The 20,724-nt window shown below is 37.0% G+C and overlaps 1 protein-coding gene across 1 annotated transcript; it reads right to left on the bottom strand.

Annotated features, from left to right (window-relative positions):
• Window positions 1–10,726: 10,726 nt before the first annotated feature.
• On the bottom strand, window positions 10,727–20,249 carry alpi.2 (alkaline phosphatase, intestinal, tandem duplicate 2; the record flags this gene model as incomplete). Its single annotated transcript, XM_079807049.1, has 11 exons — window positions 10,727–10,998; window positions 13,008–13,124; window positions 13,650–13,840; window positions 13,899–14,064; window positions 15,464–15,533; window positions 15,960–16,085; window positions 16,204–16,376; window positions 18,042–18,216; window positions 18,298–18,413; window positions 19,967–20,083; window positions 20,171–20,249. 11 exons carry the CDS (start codon window positions 20,247–20,249, stop codon window positions 10,727–10,729), a joined length of 1,602 nt encoding a protein of 533 aa, XP_079663175.1.
• Window positions 20,250–20,724: the final 475 nt, after the last annotated feature.

The raw sequence follows: 20,724 nt of genomic DNA, 5'->3' as shown, positions 1-20,724 counted from the left end.
GTAAATATACATGTGTTTAAGTTTTGTGCAAAATAATTTGTAATGTGTTTAAAGTTTTGATTCATGCTCGTTCTTTTTTTTTAAATGCACCTTTAATTTTTTTATAACAATATTTGCATTATTTATTTCATTTTGTGCAATATATTTTTACATGTTTTTAAAATTTGAAATCACGCTTATTTTTTTGTCCGTGACCGCAGTACATCAGTCCCATAACAAAACTCCACTATGACTTCATTATTAATAATGTAATATTAATTAATATTAAGATATTTACTAATAGCATTAGGGTCAATGACGTGGCGTGTTCATTCTGCTGTCCAAAGCATATTCATAATATTAAAATATAAATTTTTAAATACACTACATTAAATGACTCAACTTCCCCCTCTTAATATCCCGTGTGAGTATTCATTATAAATGATTAATCTTTGAGGAACTATTGAGCTCAAAAAGTCCCAAAATGTCATTCCGGGTAAATGTCCCGGTTTAAAATCTGAATACAAAAATACAACAAAAATGTAAAAAATATGAATAAAAGTATTTAAACTTGGTTATAATTGTATTGATGTTTTCAATGATAAGTATAGTGATAATACTAAGCCTATTTACATTTTTATGACAAAAAGACTTTTGTCTCCAAATTGTGATTTCTCTTATGTCATTCCTGGATAACAGAAATCAATGACCATTTTGGACCATAATTATGCATTAACATTTTGGAATGTCATGTGACATAATATTGTATCAAAAAGAAGACCCTGAAGGACCCCAAAACATGTGCAAAGGTCAGTAATTGTCACTATCACAATTCTCTTCTTGTTGAGTTAGAGGTGCAGTGTGTGAATTGTAGCGGTGAGGTTGTGAACTGCATCCGTCCACCGCTCACCCCTCCTTTTCGAAGCTCATAGAGAAGCTACGGTGGCTGACACAGGACAAAGATGCGGTCGTCTGAGACAGCAGAGAGTCGCTAGCGCTCTGTAGAGAAGTTTGTCCGTTTAGGGCCACTGTAGAAACTTGGCGGCACAAAATGACGATTTCATTGTAAGAGGACCCACGGTGTGTGTAGATGGAAATGGCTCATTCTAAGGTCATAAAAATATAACGGTACATTATGTAAGGTCTTTATACTCCATTGAAAACATAGTTATGTATATTAAATTGCATTTTTGTCATAGATCCTCATAAATACTACACACTGAACCTTTAAGGATAAAACAAGTCTTATTTGACTTTATTGGACTTTTTTTTTTAATTATTATTCCAGCTTTTTTTCCCCCCCGATTTGGTTCTGAATTTTGAGTTATCAGCAGCCAAAAATGAGCCCATGCCTATATTAAATCCCAAATTGATTATATTATTTGTAATTAAAATGTAGTTATCCAAGCACTAATTGTTTGTTGAGCTCCAATTATGGATATCAGTACATTTGTATATATGCCAACAATAGTTTCAAAATTCATTGCCATTACCCAGGAATGACATTTTCATGGGGAAAAAAGATCTGACTCACCAAAAAAATGGTTAATTACATTCTTAAAATGAGTACATGTCATTGCATTACATGCACAACACTGTAATAAGTATAGAAAGTCCTAAAATTTTATTTTATTTTTATCCGTCATTCACCCAAATAGTTGTGTAGTAACATACTATGTTATATTTATATATTTCATTTGCCTGAGAGAAACTTCTGTCAGTTTTTCTTTAGATAGCCTGTAAATATCCAAGCCAACCAAGACCTTTGACGCAGTATTGCAATCCTCAGTTGTCTTCTATTGAGGGAAAAACTGTATCTTATCAGGTAACAATGTTATATAAATAAATAAAGCCTGGTTCAACGCAGAGTGCAGAAGATTAGCCATGAGAAAAAGAAAGCTTTATCACAACATACGGTCCTCCGATGACCCGGCTATGAAACGGAAGTTCCTCAAGGCAAGAGCAGCTTTCAATCAAGCTGAAAAGAGGGCAAAAAGGGAGTATGACACCAAATTGAGGAATGATCTTGCAGATAACTCACTAAGCTCAAAAAAATGGTGGGGCATAGTAAATTCACTTTCAGGCAGAAGTGGTTTCACAGACATCCCTGTCATTGAACACCGGGGTACCACCCACATCAGTGCCTGTGCAAAGGCTAACATCTTCTGCCAAACCTTTGCAGAGAAGTGTACTTTGCGCAATGCATCCGCGCAATCGTTTCCTCAGTGCCAGCGACCAACATCCTCTTTTGCCTATGCATTTCAAACCCAAAGACACTAGAAACATTCTTCGCAACCTTGACCCAGCAAAGGCAATGGGACCTGACGAAATACCAACAAAAGTCCTTAGAGAATGTGCAGCAGAATTGGCCAGCCCCCTTAGTCGTCTCTTTCAACTTCTCTTCTCACATGGCGTGTTCCCCGAACAATGGAAAAACGCCAGAGTGATACCAATACATAAAAGAGACTCAAAATCAGACCCAACAAATTATTGTCCCATATCCCTCCTTTCAGTCCTTAGCAAAGTGATGGAATCCTCATTCCATAAACAGCTCCAGGGCTACCTCTTCCGCCATTAACTAATTTCTAATAAACAGTATGGATTTAAACCGAACCACAGCACAGCAGATCGCAGACGTGGAACAACATCTTAGACAAAGGAGGTGAGGTGTACATTGCTGCACTAGACATTAAAGGAGCGTTCGACCAGGTTTGGCACAACGGGCTTCTGGATAAGTTTTCTGCTAAAGGCCTAACAGGACCATTACATTCTTGGCTACAGAACTACCTGGAAGGAAGGTCCATCCAGGTCGTGCTCTCTGGTCAGTCCTCATCAATGCCTCGGTGCCCCAGGGATCCATTCTCGGCCCGCTATTATTCTCCATCTTCATAGACGATGTTGTAGAACAGTGCGATAATAGCATTTTTCTATATGCGGATAATTCCACCATTTACGCCCCAGTAACGTCACTTAATGGTCCCAATGTGGCAGCATCCCTAAATAAAGACCTGGATAATATTCGCAGTTGGGCTGATACCTGGAAGGTCGCGTTCGAGCCTAGCAAATGAAAGGCTATGGTTCTGTCGAGAAAGAGGCTTCCATCCTGCCCAGACCTTTTTGGGGGGCAACCAGAATTGACCTTTGTGAGCAGTTGAATATTCTGGGACTATGTATCGATAAGAAGTTGTTCTGGACTAATCATCTGTCAAACATCTGCAAGCATGCTGGACAGCGTCTTGGAGCTCTGCGTAGGATGGCCAACAAGCTTGATGTTAAAGGTAGGGCCAATGTCTATAAGGCACAAATCAGGAGTACCATGGAGTATTTTCAGGCCTTCAAGAAGAGACTAAACAAACACCTACTCAGCTAAAAAGCTGTAATCTCCTGATGCTTAATGTCACTTATCCTATATATCTACACTCTAAAAAAAAAGGCTCGTAATCATAGGGGAACCTTTTTTAGTGCTATATAGCACCAATTTTGGTGCTTCAGTGGTTCTTCAGCGGTTCTTCAGAGGTGCTATATAGCACCTTAGTCAAAGAACCGGTGAAGAACCTCTGAAGAACCGCTGAAGAACCTCTGAAGAACCGCTGAAGAACCACTGAAGCACCAAAATTGGTGCTATATAGCACTAAAAAAGGTTCCCCTATGATTACGAGCCAAGAACCATTTTTGGTGCAATATAGAACCTTTTTTTTTTTAGAGTGTAGTCCTGAGCAGCTGCAGATCACGATAGGCTCTCGGAACATGAACTGTTAATGCCTGTATCTGCATAAGCTTAAATAAAAAATTAAAAATAAAAAAAAATGTTCTTATTGCTTTTCACCAGAATACCATGAGAGCTTGATATCGGGATGCATGTTACATAAATCTATATACGTTATAAATACACCTAATGTAAGTATGTTGTTGAAGAGCAGCCTTTAATAGCAATTCCAAGGCCAGAAGACCATTAGTCCATTAAATCATAAATATTGTTTTGCATAGTGGAAATGTGGGCTGGTTTTCAGAGAGGGTTGCAGAGACCCTGACACAGCACCATTTCAGTAGCAATCAGAGCGCTTCACAGTAAAAGTCATATTAGTTTTGCTCATTATAGACCACTGATGCTGTAAGGCAGTGGTTCTCAACTGGATTGAATCAAAAATACAAAAAAGATGTGCACATCCCAAACACCCTAATTGGGCTCAGGTGCAGGACAACAAAATTCAAGCTCAAACCGGTGCGCAACGTTTTGCTACGGTTTCCAGGAACGACATGTTTCCTGGAAACGGTGTGAGATGCGTTGTTTGGTGGGTGTGTCAAAAATGTCAGCCCAATCAGCAGCAACTTGTATTTAAACCATGTGGTATTTAAAGATACAGCTCACACATTGGGTCCAAATAAAGTCAGTTACAAATGTGTCCGCTACAGCTCGGATAGGCAAATATTAGAAGACATGTTTGTCTTTTCATCCTGAAATGCGAGACAAATGTTGGATCACAATAATTAGGAACCACAGTTTCCACAAATCCCTTCACTTGATTGGGATGTTCCCCTTTTATTCTGGAAGGCAAGGGCAGTGACTATAACATTGAGCATATTTTGCAGTATTAAACACGTATTTATACCGATTTCATCAGGCATCATCAGAACAGGGTGTTCGATGCACCACCGTTTCCGTTTAAAAAAAACAACGTTTTGCAACATTTTGTCGGGGCTGAACGCAGCCCATGTGACAAATGTTTCAAGTCATGTGACAAGGACAAAAAAAAAGAAAAAGTAATAAAAGAGTAGGGATGGAACGATTACCGGTTTCACGATAAACCACGATAAAATGTACTGACGGTTAGTAATATCGTTTAAAAATAAATTATAATTAAAACCGCTCGTGATTATCACTATTTTGAAAAATCGCGGTAAATCCTGTCCAGTCAGCGTCAGTCTGGTGCAGGCACAGCGCTGTTTTTGAATGAGAAGAAATGGCAGAAGGCAGTGACAGCACTCGGGGGATTGTTCAGCCTTCTAAAAGGACCAAATCTATGGTGTGGTCATATTTTGGCTTTTACAAAAGTCCTGAGGGAAACTTAATCGAAGATGGTCACCCTGTCTGCAGAACATGCCAGAATAAAGTCGCTGTAATAGGGGGAAACACTTCACATCCGCGAACGCAAGGCAAGTGGACTTTGACCTCAATACCAAAACTACATCTGGTATTACTACCACTCACACTAGCCTCTTTGGCGGTTGAGCTTAGTCTGTCGCGTTGCGCATTATAACCAACCGCACGCGTTTCTAATAATCAGAGGCGTTCAGATTAGCTGGACTTTTGTCGAGCACGCTCTCACTCACTGGAAACCTGCGATGTACGCAGGAGATTCATTCATCATACAGTGGTTGACTGTTTTTGTTCTATTTCAGCAGCGAAAATAGTTTCAAACAAACACAGCAGAACCACAGTGCGTCTGAAATGACTGGCATAACGCTGGCTTTACGTTCGAGATTCGCGAATTTAGGGACCGTCTCTAAAGTTACATACAAGATTTGTATTAGGGTTGGGCGATGTCCCCTAAATTGGCAGTTGACGATGTTTACAGTAAAACATCGTGATGGTCGATGATATCGTCGTTTGGGGGGTAAATAGATTACATTTAATTAGGTAAATAGGTAGATAATATACTATATCTCTTTACATATTTTCTACTTAAAACTATCATTTCATTAATTTTATTAACCCAAATAATGACTCATCCGCTAGGTTGCATGTGAGGGGGAAAAATAGGTTGCTTCCACATAGGAGTTGAGCTCTTTTTATTTTAATATATCTCTTTACATAAATACTATTTTCTACTTTAAAAAAAATAATTTCGTTATTTTACTAACCCAGTGTTTTGTATGTGAATGCTGTTTCCCGTGAATATTACCACAGGAGTAAAGCACAAAGCTTTGTTTAGCCTAGAAAGGAAATTATGGTCAGATAAAACTTTTTCATTCTGTTTTGCGATCTGGATCTGGTCACTCGATTTTCCGTGAATTTTAACAATAGGCCTAGTCCATTTTATCCCAATGGACATGGACATCTCGTTTCTTTTCCCAAATCTTCACTCACGTCGCCATTTTCGCAGGGGATTATAAACGTTTCTTCCTTTCGTTTGCTTATAATTAAGTCTATTATAACTATTCACATCCTTTACTGTGGTAAAATATAAAAAACACTGTAGGACGAATACCTTTTTACTTCAAATTTTATTTAACACAGTTTCTTGGTAAGGCGCGTCAAGTTTGGTTTAGCTATTTGAATAGCGCATTTCACACACACACACACACACACACACACACACACACACACACACACACACACACACACACACACACACACACACACACACACACACACACACACACACAGGGGCACCACTAGCAATTTTGGGCCCTATGAAAGAATATGATGTTGGGCACCTACCGCACCAACCTAGCTATCCAAAATCTTTGTCTGCAATTTAATGATACTGACCAATTAAGCTCTGCTCGCTCAACCCAGAATGCCCCAATTCGCTGATGAAACATTGATTAAAATTAAGATTAAATTTATACTAAACAAAACTTAATGAAGTGGTCACAATCATGCCTGACCCACTCAAAGTCTCCTGGCATAGCGCATCATGTGTCCTTTCCCACTCATGCAGTTCACTTTTCATAATCAACATAGATTGACAGATTGACAACATAGACATAAAAAATAACATTATAATATTTAAACATAAATATAAAACTAAATACCTTTTCTTAATGGCTATAACAAGTATAGTAGCCTACAGTACAGAGAAATTTCATGTCGGAGTGGGATTTGAGCAAATGTCGTTTTACCCGTGAGCGTGAGCGGTTTGTGAGTGGAGCGTTTTGCTGGATTTTGCCGGAAATGCAGAAATAAGCCATCATTTTGTTGTATTTGTAACTCTTTGGTAGATTATACATTTATAATTTCTATTACATTACTACTAGTACTACTAATAAAAACAATCGCTGGGGGCCTCAAAAGTGTGTGGGCCCTTAGAATCATCCTAACCCTTTAGCGGCGCCCCTGCACACACACACACCGGTGATTTTAGTTTTGTTTTCTCTGGCAGTGAATAATCAAACATTGCCTAATGTCTTGACCCTGTGGAAGATAAAATCCGCTCTTCAGACCTTTTACAACAAGTGTTGCTTTGCAACATCAGTAGAACACATGAAGCTGAAGATATTCGAGAAGGTGTCTATCCAGCTTGTGTCCCACATTCCTCTCAATGCGCAGAGCGGCATATGACGCATCTTTGTGGGGAAATAGTATATTAACTAATATTTAATTTTCTTATATTCTTGAGGTAACCATTATTTACTGAAAATCGTTTAAATGTTTTATAGGCTGTAGTGTGTTGTTTCACTGACGGAAGTGCAGGCTATATATCTGGCATAGACTACAGTATTTAAAATAGCATAATATGCATTAGATACATTCTCAATTTAGTTTACAGAGCAATCCCTGCTAAGTTTTTAGTTTAACTAATACTATAGAAGAGGATTAGTGTGTGTCGCACTCACAACAGACTCGCAACGGGGGCGTGGCATCACGATGGTGGCGCTCCATCGTGATGTCGGTCAGCCATCACGATGGACGATGATATCGGCACAACCCTAATTTGTATACACGTTTCTAACTTCTATAGCATTTGAAGAGAATAACTTACAGTCACAAAACCAGCTGTAAAGTGTTCATCTAGGTGTCAGGTATTTTTGATATTTAATCAAATAAAATATGAATGAAAATATGGATATGCATTATTTCACTAGGATACTGTTTGGGCTCATACACAAAAGAGATGAGATGAAGAAGAGAAGAGATGCTAGATTTAAATGTGTCATAGCTGATAGAACACTGATGAGAATATTGCTTGAGAATATATTTACAGAGATAATATTAGATATTATATTTAGACCAAATTATTATTATTTATGCGTTGCTATTGATGATGGCCATTATAAGGAAGAAAATCCCACCGAACAGAATCTAGCTTAAAAAAAGTGCATAGAGCTGCTTGATTTATTTGTTGTTTGTTGATTTTCAAATATAAAACTTGTTGAAATGTTTTACGTGTGTGCATTTGTTATTTTTGAACACTTTCATCTCATTTGAAGAAAACCGTGATAATATTGATAACCGTGATAATTTGGGTCACTATAATCGTGATGTGAAATTTCCATACCGTTTCATCCCTAAAAGAGAGACTTTTTTGTTTGTTTTTTCTGTTATAGCGCCTCCAAGTGGCCAATCATCGTGATTTTTTTCTTCACGTGACTAAAGATTGAGCCCATACACAAATGTCCTGAGTTTGGTGAAAATATCTCTTTCTGTTCAAGAATTATAGCCATTTTAGTAAAAGTGGCCCCACCCATATAGAAAATTTTGGCACCCCCTAGGGACCGTGAATATATATTTCTATATTTCTTTTTTTTGATAATTATTGATATTCAGACTCCAGAGAATATTTCAGCACTGGTTTGATTACAATCAGGCCAAAAAACCTAGGACTAGTTCGTAGGTTTATTGAACAACCCAAACATTTCTACAGAACGATGAGCAAATACGCAATTTTGTACTTTTGACCGCTGTAGCACCCCTGTCCGGCTGATCAGGGCACGCCTTGGTGACGTTGTAGGCGGTGTGAGTTCTACCATCCCTCAAAGTTTCAAGTTTCTATGACTTACGGTTTGGTCTGCCCAATAAGTTTTAAGGGAGATTGCTGAGATTGCAATTTGTTGGAGCTGCTATTTTCAGTGTACGCTTCTTCTTTTTTCAACTGGTTTGGCCATGGGATACCAGAGGCAGGGGTGCTCAACCAGAGTGATGCAACTGACCCAGCACCTCCTTTACCGTGATTATTGCCCACCATCCTGAACTTATCTTAGCATCCGTGATATCATTCTTCGAAAATGCCCACCGCACGCTCACTGTTTTTATGGGGGGCAAGAGGACAAGGGATGAGGGACAAGACAAAACTCTGCAAGATGTCTAACAAGTAGAGGAGACACCTCCGACTCATCAGCTTAGGTAATGGCTTCACTCTCGCATTCCCGAGGGAAAGCTCAGAAGGGAAACCCAAAGACCTGTACCTCCCTCACACCCAGTTCCCCAGCTATCACATTTTCACTCTGCGCAAGCAAGAGTGTCAGGAACAACCTCATATCGGACTACGTCAATGACCAAGGCGAGGGAATCAGGTCAAGCCTTCCCTGAAATTTAATTTGTGAATATGAACTTTGATTTTCATGCCTATGGTACACCATACATACCTCCTCATAAGATAAAGGACTGTTATTTTCTTTAAACTCTTAAAATTAAAGGTTCCAAAAGTTTTTTTTGCAGTGATGGCATGGAAGAACTTGAGTTCCTCAACAGTTCTTAAAAGAACCATGTTTTTCTTATTGCAAAGAGCATTATAATAATCTAAAGAACCTTTTGTGCAGTTGAAAGTTCCGCATGGATGTTAAAGTTTCTTCATGGAACCAATTCCCAATCTGACTTGTGATGCAGCCTGGAATCTGGAATTATGTTTGTTCGTCTGGTCAGCGGCAAATGCCCCCAGACTGAGCCTAATTTCTGATGGAGTTTGGGTTTTTTGCCACTGTTACCACTAGCTTGCTTAGTTTACACTAAATATTCAACAATATTATTGAATTGACTGCACTGAGCTGAGGTGGACGATGGCATCACTGTTTTCTCCAGAGCTTCTTTATAACTGAATTGAACTCATTTCATCATTGATGGTCAATTATTAACGGCATTAACGGTGAATTTTCATTCTCAGGTACAAAAATAAACTTTCTTGTACTTTTCAGCTTTATAAGACTCATAATATCATTCATTTTCAATTTTATTTTATTCATTGTATTGTTTTTTATGTTTTACCAGGTGTCATTAAGTAGAGGATGGATGAAGGTGGAAGGAGGTTGATCGTTTCTTTGAAAAATGTTCAATCTCGCGTAGTAACTTACAAGATTATTTACATTTACATTTATGCATTTGGCAGATGCTTTTATCCAGAGCGACTTACAGTGCACTTATTACAGGGACAATCCCCCTGGAGCAACATGGAGTAAAGTGCCTTGCTCAAGGGTGGCGCACAGGATTGAACCAGCAACCTTCTTTGAATCAGGTCAGTGGTTTAACCCACTCTCCATTATCTGCCATTGAACTGTATAAAATGGACACACAATGGTTTATTGTTGATTTTCCCAATACATTTAAGGGATTTACACATCTTAACTTGTATGAAACAAAAGCACAATTGATACATTTCAAACCACTTGATTTCCTTTACCTGTAGATGACACCCGTGAATCACACTGTTACCAATAGACAGCATTTTGAAGGTAAACAGATGAGGTATTATTTTAAACATAAATGAAGTCTACAAAGAGGTTTATTTTTATATATACTACATTTATATGGAAGTTTATTCAGAGAAATGTACAATGTAAAGGTAATTAAAGTTTCTAGATGCCAGATTTTATTGCCATTTATCAACCAGTCTTTGCCCGCCACTTGCTACAATCTCTTAAGTCCTCACAGAGGATTTAAAAGATATCTCAACAACCAAACTTTATTTGCAAACAGTGTAGAAAGAGCTTTCCAGTTGTCTATAATGTTGAAGTTGGATTGGAAAAACTTACAAATGTATTCTGATGTAAATCATGCTGGATAAAGTGCATCCCACCCCCATTAGTCACATTATATGAGGGCTGTGAGTGAGGACAGCAAGCTCAACATCAGAACCACGAGGCTGAACTGAGTGCAAACTCCATCGGCAGGCTTTCCTTGCAGGCAGTCAGTGTACGGCTCGATACAGGCAGCGTACGCCATGGCATGAGGTATGTAGCTCTGCTCTTGGACTCCGTGGAAGAGGTGGGCCATTGGACCTTTGGCAAAAATGGCAACATCCTCAGAACCATGAGTTTCTGAATCGAGAGGTACGGCAGCTTGCTGAAGATAATCATCTCCGCCTGGGAACAACAGTCAAATATTAATTCATTATCATATACAGTTATTATTTAATTCATCAGATTATTATATAGCTATTATATGAGTTCCAATACTAACAAAAAGCACCATACAATTACCACTAATGTGCTATAGAAGTTTATATCTATATTTATATATCTGTCTGTTGCCGTGCGGATGAGCGGCTGGAACGCATTGAGAGTTTTCTGTTTTGATTGAAAAGCTGCCCTAAAGTTTCTTACAACAGAAATGAATCAATCAAAGACTTACTTTAGCTGGACAATAACTTTTTCTAGAGCTGATGTACAGCCAAAACAATCTCTCTTCCATTAATTTCCTATTATCACTGTAAAGCTGCTTTGAAACCATCTGTATTGTGAAAAGCGCTATACTGTATAAATGAAGGTGACTTGACTATACTCAAAGTCTTCTAAAGCTATATGATAGTTTAGTTCGATGACATCAGCAACATACTAACACCATACATTTGAGTGTTCTTCATACAAACTATTATTATTATTCAGTTTCATTTTATTGAAAAGAGCACCATGGAACTTCTTTTGTGCTTCATTCAAGAGAGATTTGAAACAATATAAGCGATGGCCATTTTTGTTTTTGGATATTTTAAAGGGTTCACCAAAAAAATTAAAATTACCCCATGATTTACTCACCCTCAAGCCATCCTAGATGTTAATGACTTTCTTCTTTCAGACAAACACAATCAGAGTTATATGAAAGAATATACTGGCTCTTCCAAGCTTTATAATGGGAGTGAATGGGGGTCGAGATTTTGAAGCCCAAAAAAGTGCATCCATCCATCATAAAAGTAATCCATACGACTCCAGAGGTTAAAATCTACATTCTATGATTATTTCTTATATCACTTTTACAAATTGGTCACAAGCAAGTAAACCTATTCTAAAACCATTGAAGTCTCTGTATAAACAATCACTAAAAATTCTTGATAAGAAATCAATTAGTTTTCATCATTGCTCAATACCTAAAAAGTATAATTTACTAAATTGGGAAAATCTGATCAAATATAAAGATATTTGTCTTGTGTTTAAGACTATACATAGCCTCTCTTCTCCATTAAAACAGTATTTAAACATTAGAACAACTGTGCTGGTCATGAATTATTGCATCTTTACTCAGCAAAGGCACTACAGTTTTAACAATGTGTTATACATTAATTTAAAAACAAAGAAATAAACAATGAAATAAAACTCAAAATAAATAAAAATGCGGAATTTTCAATTAATTTCCTCTGAAAAATCTCATGCTTTGATGTTTGTCACAATTCTGTGGTACTGACAGTATAGTTATTTTAGTTTTCTTAATAAAATTGTGCCAGCTGGAACAAATGCTACAAAGAAATTATGAATTATTACGCCGAGTAGCTCACCGCAGGATTAAAAGTGGTTGAAAGTTTTTTTTCAATGAGAAATGTTGGAGGATTTTGAAATAAGAGAAGAGGGGCTTGAGTTTGTTGCCCAGCCCTATTTGTTTGAACCGCAAGAGGCGTTAAAGCTTACGCTACTCCTATATCGGGTCAAGGGTTGCTCTTTTGGCATAAGTCGACTTGCATCCACCTGCCAGAAGCTAGTTATTTTAGTTTATAAAGTTCTAAATATGGATTTTTTTCTTACACAAACCCATCTATTTGCTTCAGAAGGCCTTTATTAACCCCTGGAGCCGTATGGATGTGCTTTTTTGGACTTCAACATTGGGACACCCATTCGCTCCGATTATAAAGCTTGGAAGGGCAATTATATTTTTTAATATAACTCCAATTGTGTTAATCTGAAATACGATCATATACACCTAGGATGGATTGAGGGTGAGTAAATCTTTTTTTTTTTGGATGAACTATCCCTTTAATGTTACTGTGTAACTGCAGTAACACAAATAACCACAAGATGGGGCATCTCTATTTGTCAAAACAGAGCTTTTACCATGCACTTAAAACTTCTGCACTTGAGGGGAAAACATTTAAACTCATAAAACTTACTTGAGACGGTGGCATTCATGTCAGGACGAGTTCCATTCGTTATCTGGTATCCTGGACCATTTCCATAAAGTGCATTAGTAAAGCTCATACCATCCTCACCTTTTGAATAGGAAGTGCCTAAAAGACAAATAAGTAAATTAGTTGTTTTTAATACCAGTGTGCCCTCAAATTTGTTCTTGTTTTTTAGAAGAAAAAAAAAAGTATTCCTATGGGCAAATACGTTGAAACCTGAGCAGAAATAATTGGCCTCATTCAGAAATTTGCCTTCATGTTGTTCCAAACCTGGATCACTTTCTTTCTTCTGTAGAACATAATTTAAGATATTTTGAAGAATTTTTCAAATGTTTTTGTCATACAATGAAAGTCAAAGGGGTCTAGAAAAACAAAACATTGGAACCCATTGACTTTCATTGTATAAAAAGCCCCCTGAGACATTTTTTCCAAAATATCTGCTTTTGTTTTCCACAGAACAAAGTCTTACACCTTTAAAACTAGAAGAGGGTGAGTAAACGATGACCGATTTTTTTTGTTTTTTGTTGGGAAAACTATCCCTCCAAGCTATACACAGTCATTTCAAAAGTTGTGGAGATACAAATAATGTTTATTTTCAGCAGCTCATCGATGAATTTCGTATTTGCCTACCTAACACAGGATTGCCCCTGTAGGAGTAGCCACCGAAGGAAAACACATGGGAATGGTCAGCGGTCACCACAGACAAGGTGTCAAGTTCACTTGTCAGCTGAGCCGCCCGCGCAATGGCCCTGTCAAATTCCACAGCCTCAGTCAAAGCGTACTTGGCCTGGCCTGCATGATGGCCATGATCTATTCTCCCACTTACAGGAAAGAAAACACACACACAAATAAGTACACTCAACACATTTTAAGGGTTACTTAAAAGAAACAACATGAAATATCCTCTTATCTTCCACAAAGAGGAAGTATCCTTTAGGGTTTTTGCCAAGAATTTTGATGGCTTTTTCCACCATCTCAGTCAACGACGGGTCCATTGAAGAATTGCGTTCCAGCTCGTACCTGGTGTCCTTTGGTTCAAAAAGCCCTGATCGCAGCAATGAAAAACAACAGTATTAAACCAAGTTGAGAATAACCTGGAGTCAAAACATTGAGAATAACCTGGGGTCAAAAAGTATGGAAGCTTGTTTCCACCACTGAAAAAAAGAAGGTAATTGCAAGTTTTTGTCTCACAAGTCTTTGACTTCTCACAATTGCATGATATAAACTCAATTGGGAGTTATCAATTCAGAATAGTGTGATATGTCATAATTGTGTGTTATAAAATCAGAATTGCAAGATATAAACTAGCAATTGTAAGAAAAAAGTCTTAAAGAAATGAAGAAATGAATTGAGAAAAATATTAGATTTGCGAGATTAAAAGTCAGAATCGTGAGATCTAAACTTGCAATTGTGAGGGAAAAGTCAGAAGTTTGAGAGAAAAAAATCTAAATTGCAAGGAAAAAATAGAATTACAAAAAAAAATCTGAATTGCGAGATATAAACTTGCAATTGGGAGAGAAAAAGTTCAGATTTTAAAAAAAATTTGAATTGCAAGAAAAAAATCTGAAACTAAAATAAACTTACAATTGTGAGGAAAAAGTCAGAATAAAAAAATGTATTGCAAGAAAAAAATACGAATCACGAGTTATTAACTAGCAATTGCAAGAAAAAAAATCTGAATTGCGAGATATAAACTTAAAAAATTTGAATTGTGAGAAAATCTGAATCACAAGTTATAGCAATTGAAAGAAAAAATGTCAGAATTTTGAGAAAAAAATTGAATTATGAGAAAAAAGTCAGAATTTTGAGAAAGAAAGTAGAATTGCGAGATTAAAAGTCAGAATTGCAAGATATAAACTTGCAATTGTGAGGAAAAAATCGACGTATTTAGAGAAAATCTGAATTGTAAGAAAAAAAATTATTTGCGAGATTAAAAGTGAGAATTGTGAGATATAAACTTGCAATTGTGAGGAAAAAGTTAGAATATTGAGAAAAACAATCTGAATTGCAAGAAAAAAATCTAAATTGTGAGATATAAACTTGCAATTGTGAGAAAAAAAAGATCAGACTTTTTTTTAAATTGAATTGCGAGAAAAAAATCTAAATTACAAGTTAAAAACTAGCAATTGCAAGAAAAAATGTCAGAATTTTGATAATAAAAGTCAGAATTGCGAGGTACTTGCAATTGTGAGGAAAAAGTAAGAATTTTGAGGAAAAAACATCAGAATTGCGAGATATATTGTAAACTATATTGTGAAAAAGTCAGAATTTTCAGGGAAAAAAATCAGAATTGCAGAATTGTGAGATAAAAAAGTTGCAATTATCTTTTAAATTGTTTTAATCCGTGGCAGAATCAAGCTTCCATAAAAATATATAAATTTTTATACTGTAGGATCAACATAACGGGTGTAATTTTCCTTTCCAAATGGAAAAGGCGGACTTACCCATCAGGTAATCAGTGTTGTCCTCTTTGACCTCATCAAACTCTTTTTTATTCCACACATATTTGGAATTCTAAAAAAAAGGAGGGGTTGTTAAAGGAATACTTCATCCAAAAATACAAATCCTGTCATCATTTACTCGTCCTCGTGTTGTTCTAAACCTGTCTTACTGTCTTCCATAGAGCACAAAAGGAGATTTTAGGCAAAATATAAACCAGCCAAAACTGTGGTTGGAATGAATAGGAATGGATAGATCGCTTCACATATTACAGACCGCTTTGGTTGAGTCAAGTTTCACATCAGTCATGACATGGGGTTGGTTCTTGCGACAAATTGGACATGAATGAGATTTGCAAGAATACCTCATTCACTTCCATTGTATGGAAAAGAGCAGGACACTCTCGTTCCAAGTCACAAGTCGTTCTGGAACATCATGAGGGGGAATAAATGATGACAAAATGTTCATTTTGAATGTATTTTGGAGGGGTTTGACTCATACTTTTCTGTTTTTCAGCCACTCTTCAACGAGATCTGTTTTGTCTTTTCTGCTCCCATTAACTGAGTCGTATTCAGGATCAACGACTTCCTCCGGAAACATGTACTGTCTGCCACCACCTAAAATAACCTACAATAAAATCATAGAGGGATACCAGAAGTGAGACATTCAGATTGACAGTTTGCTTTATAGTCGACAAACAATCTAAAGTTCACTGTTCTGCGATGTTTAGCGGTTAGGGCCTTACGTTTATATCAGTATTATGGACGAGTTGATAGGCGATGTCCTTGCATCCCCCTGCGACGGCTTCACTGGGAAGCTCTTTATCGCTGTACCAGCCTCTTTCCGGGGTGTGGGAGTAACTGGCGGCGGGTGATGCGTGCTGGACACGTGCCGTGCTTATAATACCAACAGACTTCCCTGGAAAACAACAAAACAGTGGATAAAGTGTTTATTATGAGCCTTCAGCAGGTTTAGTGTTTTATCACAGATAAGAGTTCAGCCTCAACTGCTCATTTAACCATAAAAGACATACACGAAAGTGCAAAGGGTTCAAAGTAGTGAACAAATCGTTCCAACAAACTGTTCGAAAACGAGTCACTAGTTCAGAGTTTGCCTGCAATCAAAAGTAGTAGTATTTTTTATTGAATTATCCATTGATTTCCATAGCTATCAAAACCCATGTAAGCTCATAGACAAATTAAGTTTTTCTATCTGTGAATATTTTTGGGTTACTAAGGGAGTTTTAAAAACAACAGGCATACAAGAAGACAACCTTAGGATAAACTTTTCACATTTTGCTTAATATTGTGAGAAAGATAATAAGAGATAGGCTAATTGTCAGAAATAAAGTACCAATTACAAAAAAGTCGCTATTTTTTGAGAAATAAAGTTGAAATTGTAAGAAATAAAGTTGAAATTGTTAGAAATAAAGTTGAAATTGAAAGAAATAAAGTTGAAATTGTGAGGCTTAAAGTCATAATGATGAGAAATAAAGTCACAGTTATGAAAACTAAAATCACAATTAAGGTACACCGATCAGGCATAACATTATGACCACCTTCCTAATATTGTGTTGATCCCCGTTTGCTGCCAAAACATCCCTGACCCGTCAAGGCATGGACTCCACTAGACCCCTGATCCCTAGGTGTGCTGTGGTATCTGGCAGCAAGATGTTAGCAGCAGATCATTTAAGTCCTGCATGTAAGTTGCGAGGTGGGGCCTCCATAGATTGGACTTGTTTGTTCAGTACATCCCACAGATGCTCGATGGATTGAGATCTAGGGAATTTGGAGGCCAAGTCAACACCTCACACTGCCTCCACCGGCTTGCCTTCTTCCCATAGTGCATCCTGGTGCCATGCGTTCCCCAGGTAAGCCATGCACATGCACCCGGACATCCATGTGATGTAAAAGAAAGCGTGATTCATCAGACCAGGCCGCCTTCTTCCATTGCTCCGTGGTCCAGTTTTGATGCTCACGTGCCCACTGTCGGAGCTTTCGGCTGTGGACAGGGGTCAGCATGGGCACCCTGACTGGTCTGTGGCTATGCAGCCCCATACGCAACAAACTGCAATGCACTGTGTATTCTGAGACATCTTTCTTTCAGGTTCACCACTAGATACTGACCACTACAGACCGGGAACACCCCACAAGAGCTGCAGTTTTGGAGATGCTCTGACCCAGTCGTGTAGCCATCACAATTTGGCCCTTGTCAAACTCGCTCAAATCCTTACGCTTGCCCATTTTTCCTGCTTCTAACACATCAACTTTGAGGACAAAATGTTCACTTGCTGCCTAATATATCCCACCTACTAACAGGTGCCGTGATGAAGAGATAATCAGTGTTATTCACTTCACCTGTCATAATGTTATGCCTAATCGGTGTATAAAGAAATAAAGTTGCTATTGTGTTTAGAAATAGATGTAATTGTGAGAAATAAAGTTGAAGGTGATGTGAAGTTGCTTTTGTCAGATACAGTAAAAAAAAATGTAAGTCATATTTACATGAAAAAAACACTTCAGATCTGTCATCAGCTCATTATGGGTTAACACAGCTCTGGTGTTGGGTCTTCCTGGCCCTTACCTGCCATCTTAGCCTGATGAAGAATTGATTTGACCTCGTTTCCTTTAGCGGAGCTGCAATTTTTGCGGCTTGCGGCTGCGCTGAGACCCAGAGTGCCGTAGTTGGCCTTCACACCACACAGATAGGCAGTGGCTGTTGCTGCGCTGTCAGGCATCTGCTGGTCCACATTATAGGTCTAAACACAAACCAACAGCAGCATTATTAAGAGTATTCAGATCTATCAGCCTCTTCCATCCAGACGGTGTGTTTTCCGCACCTTGGAGAGAGCGAGATAAGGGAATGTGTCCATGGCCAGGACACTCTCCTCTCCTGTCTTCCCATCCATCTGTCCCTTCATGATTCTGGCCGCGGTTATAGTGCTGATGCCCATGCCTTATCAAAGGGCAAAAACAACTGGTTACAACTTTAGACAAGACACATGTATTATTTGTTAAAATCCTATCAGAGGGATTTAAACTGCAGGATTAATGTATGATTCATTGATTATCTTTTTAAAATATAATATCCATAAGTTTTATACCATTTGATAATTTACTTGAGTATGCAATATGCAAACTACATCCAGTAAAAGCCAGTTACAAACTGTGCAGTTTTTGTTCTGTCCTTTATGGTTATTGCATGTCAGATTGTGAGCCTATAGTGAGATTTGCGTAAAAGACAAAGGCGGACTGTGTGATGTCCTTAATGTCAGACTATATTATACGTGTCATAGGACTTTGATCACTATTGACAGCGTGAAATTTACATGTGAGATTTAAAGTAGCCTTCAGCACATACACGCAAGCAAGGCCTTCTGCTGATGGTCATTATGTCAGTGTAATATAATAACGTTGTAATAACAGTGTTTCACCTTGCTTGCTCATGCCAAGAATGATCATTAAAAAAATAAAAATAAAGTTTTATTAATTGTTTTATGAGAATAGTAAAGTTCAAACTTCAGCTATGATGATAATGGCACAAAGGAATGATATTGTCTGAATCAGTGTTATTTTAATATTATCTATACACTATTACTGTATTTACTAATACCTTGAAATAGCTTTTATTTTTTATTACATATTCATTTTAGTTTTGGTTTTAGTATTTTCTTATGTGCTTTTGTCATTGTTCTTAGTCGTAGTTTCTTTAAAACATTTCTGTTTAGCTTTAATTAAGTAATTTTAGTACTTAAACTTATTTCACTCAACTTATTTATTTCAGTTAAAATGTTCAATTTCTAAGTTTTTTCATTTAATTTAATTTATTTTATTTATTAGCTGTAGTTCCTTAAACATATTTCTATTTAGCTTTCATTTATTTTTATTTCAGTTTATGATTAAGTAATTTTAGTATTTCAGTTAAAATTTTCAATTTCTATGTTTTTTTCAACTGATATTTTATTTTATTTATTAGTTGAAATTCCTTAAACATATTTCTATTTAGCTTTCATTTATTTTTATTTAAGTTTAAGTTATTTTAGTACTTCAACTTATTTCAGTTAGCTCATCTATTTCAGTTAAAAATTCTTATTTTTAAGTTAGATTTTTTTCATCTAATATTTCATCTTATTAGTTGTAGCTTTTTAAAATATTTCTATTCAGCTCATTCATTTCAGTTAAAATGTCTTATTTTTAAGTTAGATTTTTTTCATCTAATATTTTTTTATTATTAGTTGAAGTTCCGTACTACGGTAACGCATTGCTGCCACATACATATTATTTTTTCCACTCAATTATGTCGTAATAACGAGATGTTATATCTCATAATAACGTTATGTTCCATTCCAAACAACCGCTAATTTTGACGAATTCCCAAAATCTGTGGCTAAAATTGTACAGGGTGCACCACAATAAATGGTGCATCTCTGCTAAATTGTCTACAGTCTATCAAGATTATAAACAATGTAGAGAACAATACAAAAACAAGACATAAACCATGTAACTCACCATCTCCGAGGAAAAGGATGAGATTTTTAGCACGGTTCATGTTGGGGATCATGGAGAGGGACACATTAAGAGCGTCTTTAGCCTTTACATACCAAAAGTTTGGGTTCTGCTCCTCCGCTTCAAATCAATCCCAGAAAAGAACATGGTTTCATTATCTTTGTTTGGAGAGAAAAAGAATAACTGTGCACTGTGGAATACACTTACCAGGAGTGACGGAGAAACATCCATCAAAGCCTGCTAAAACAAATATCCCAATAATCAGAAAGGTCTGCGTCGTAGCCATGATTCGGCAGCTCTGCCAAACGTGCTGATGACCTTCTCTTTATACTCATCTCTCAGACCAAAGGTCACTTGTAGTTCCCAGTCACTATTTTACAACATGAACTAATGATCAATTACTAATTATGTATAAGATATGAATTTGATGACATGAATGTGACATAAAAATGCATGACTGAATTTATGTTATGCTGTTCATTCTTGGAGACTTGGACTCATGCACAAGGAAAAATGCTTGTTTTGCTTAGTATTTTTGTCTTTTTTTTAGTCCAAATATCAGATCCAATCAAATGCATTGATTAGATAAGTAAAATGGCATACGATATTATGTCTTGTTTTCTGATACTTCATTGATAAGCCTGACAATATGACTGTTCTCTTTTAGAAAGTTTATTGGTCTCACATGTTTGAAATTTATAATCACAGTGCAAAAGAGTTTTCCATTGCGCAATATATACAAAAAATATCTGGTTATAAAA

This window comes from Gobio gobio (assembly GCF_949357685.1).
Source record: "Gobio gobio genome assembly, chromosome: 24".
In the NCBI taxonomy this organism is placed as follows: Eukaryota; Metazoa; Chordata; class Actinopteri; order Cypriniformes; family Gobionidae; genus Gobio; species Gobio gobio.
The sequence above is the reverse complement of the archived record's forward strand: the minus strand, read 5'-3'. Positions and strand labels throughout refer to the sequence as shown.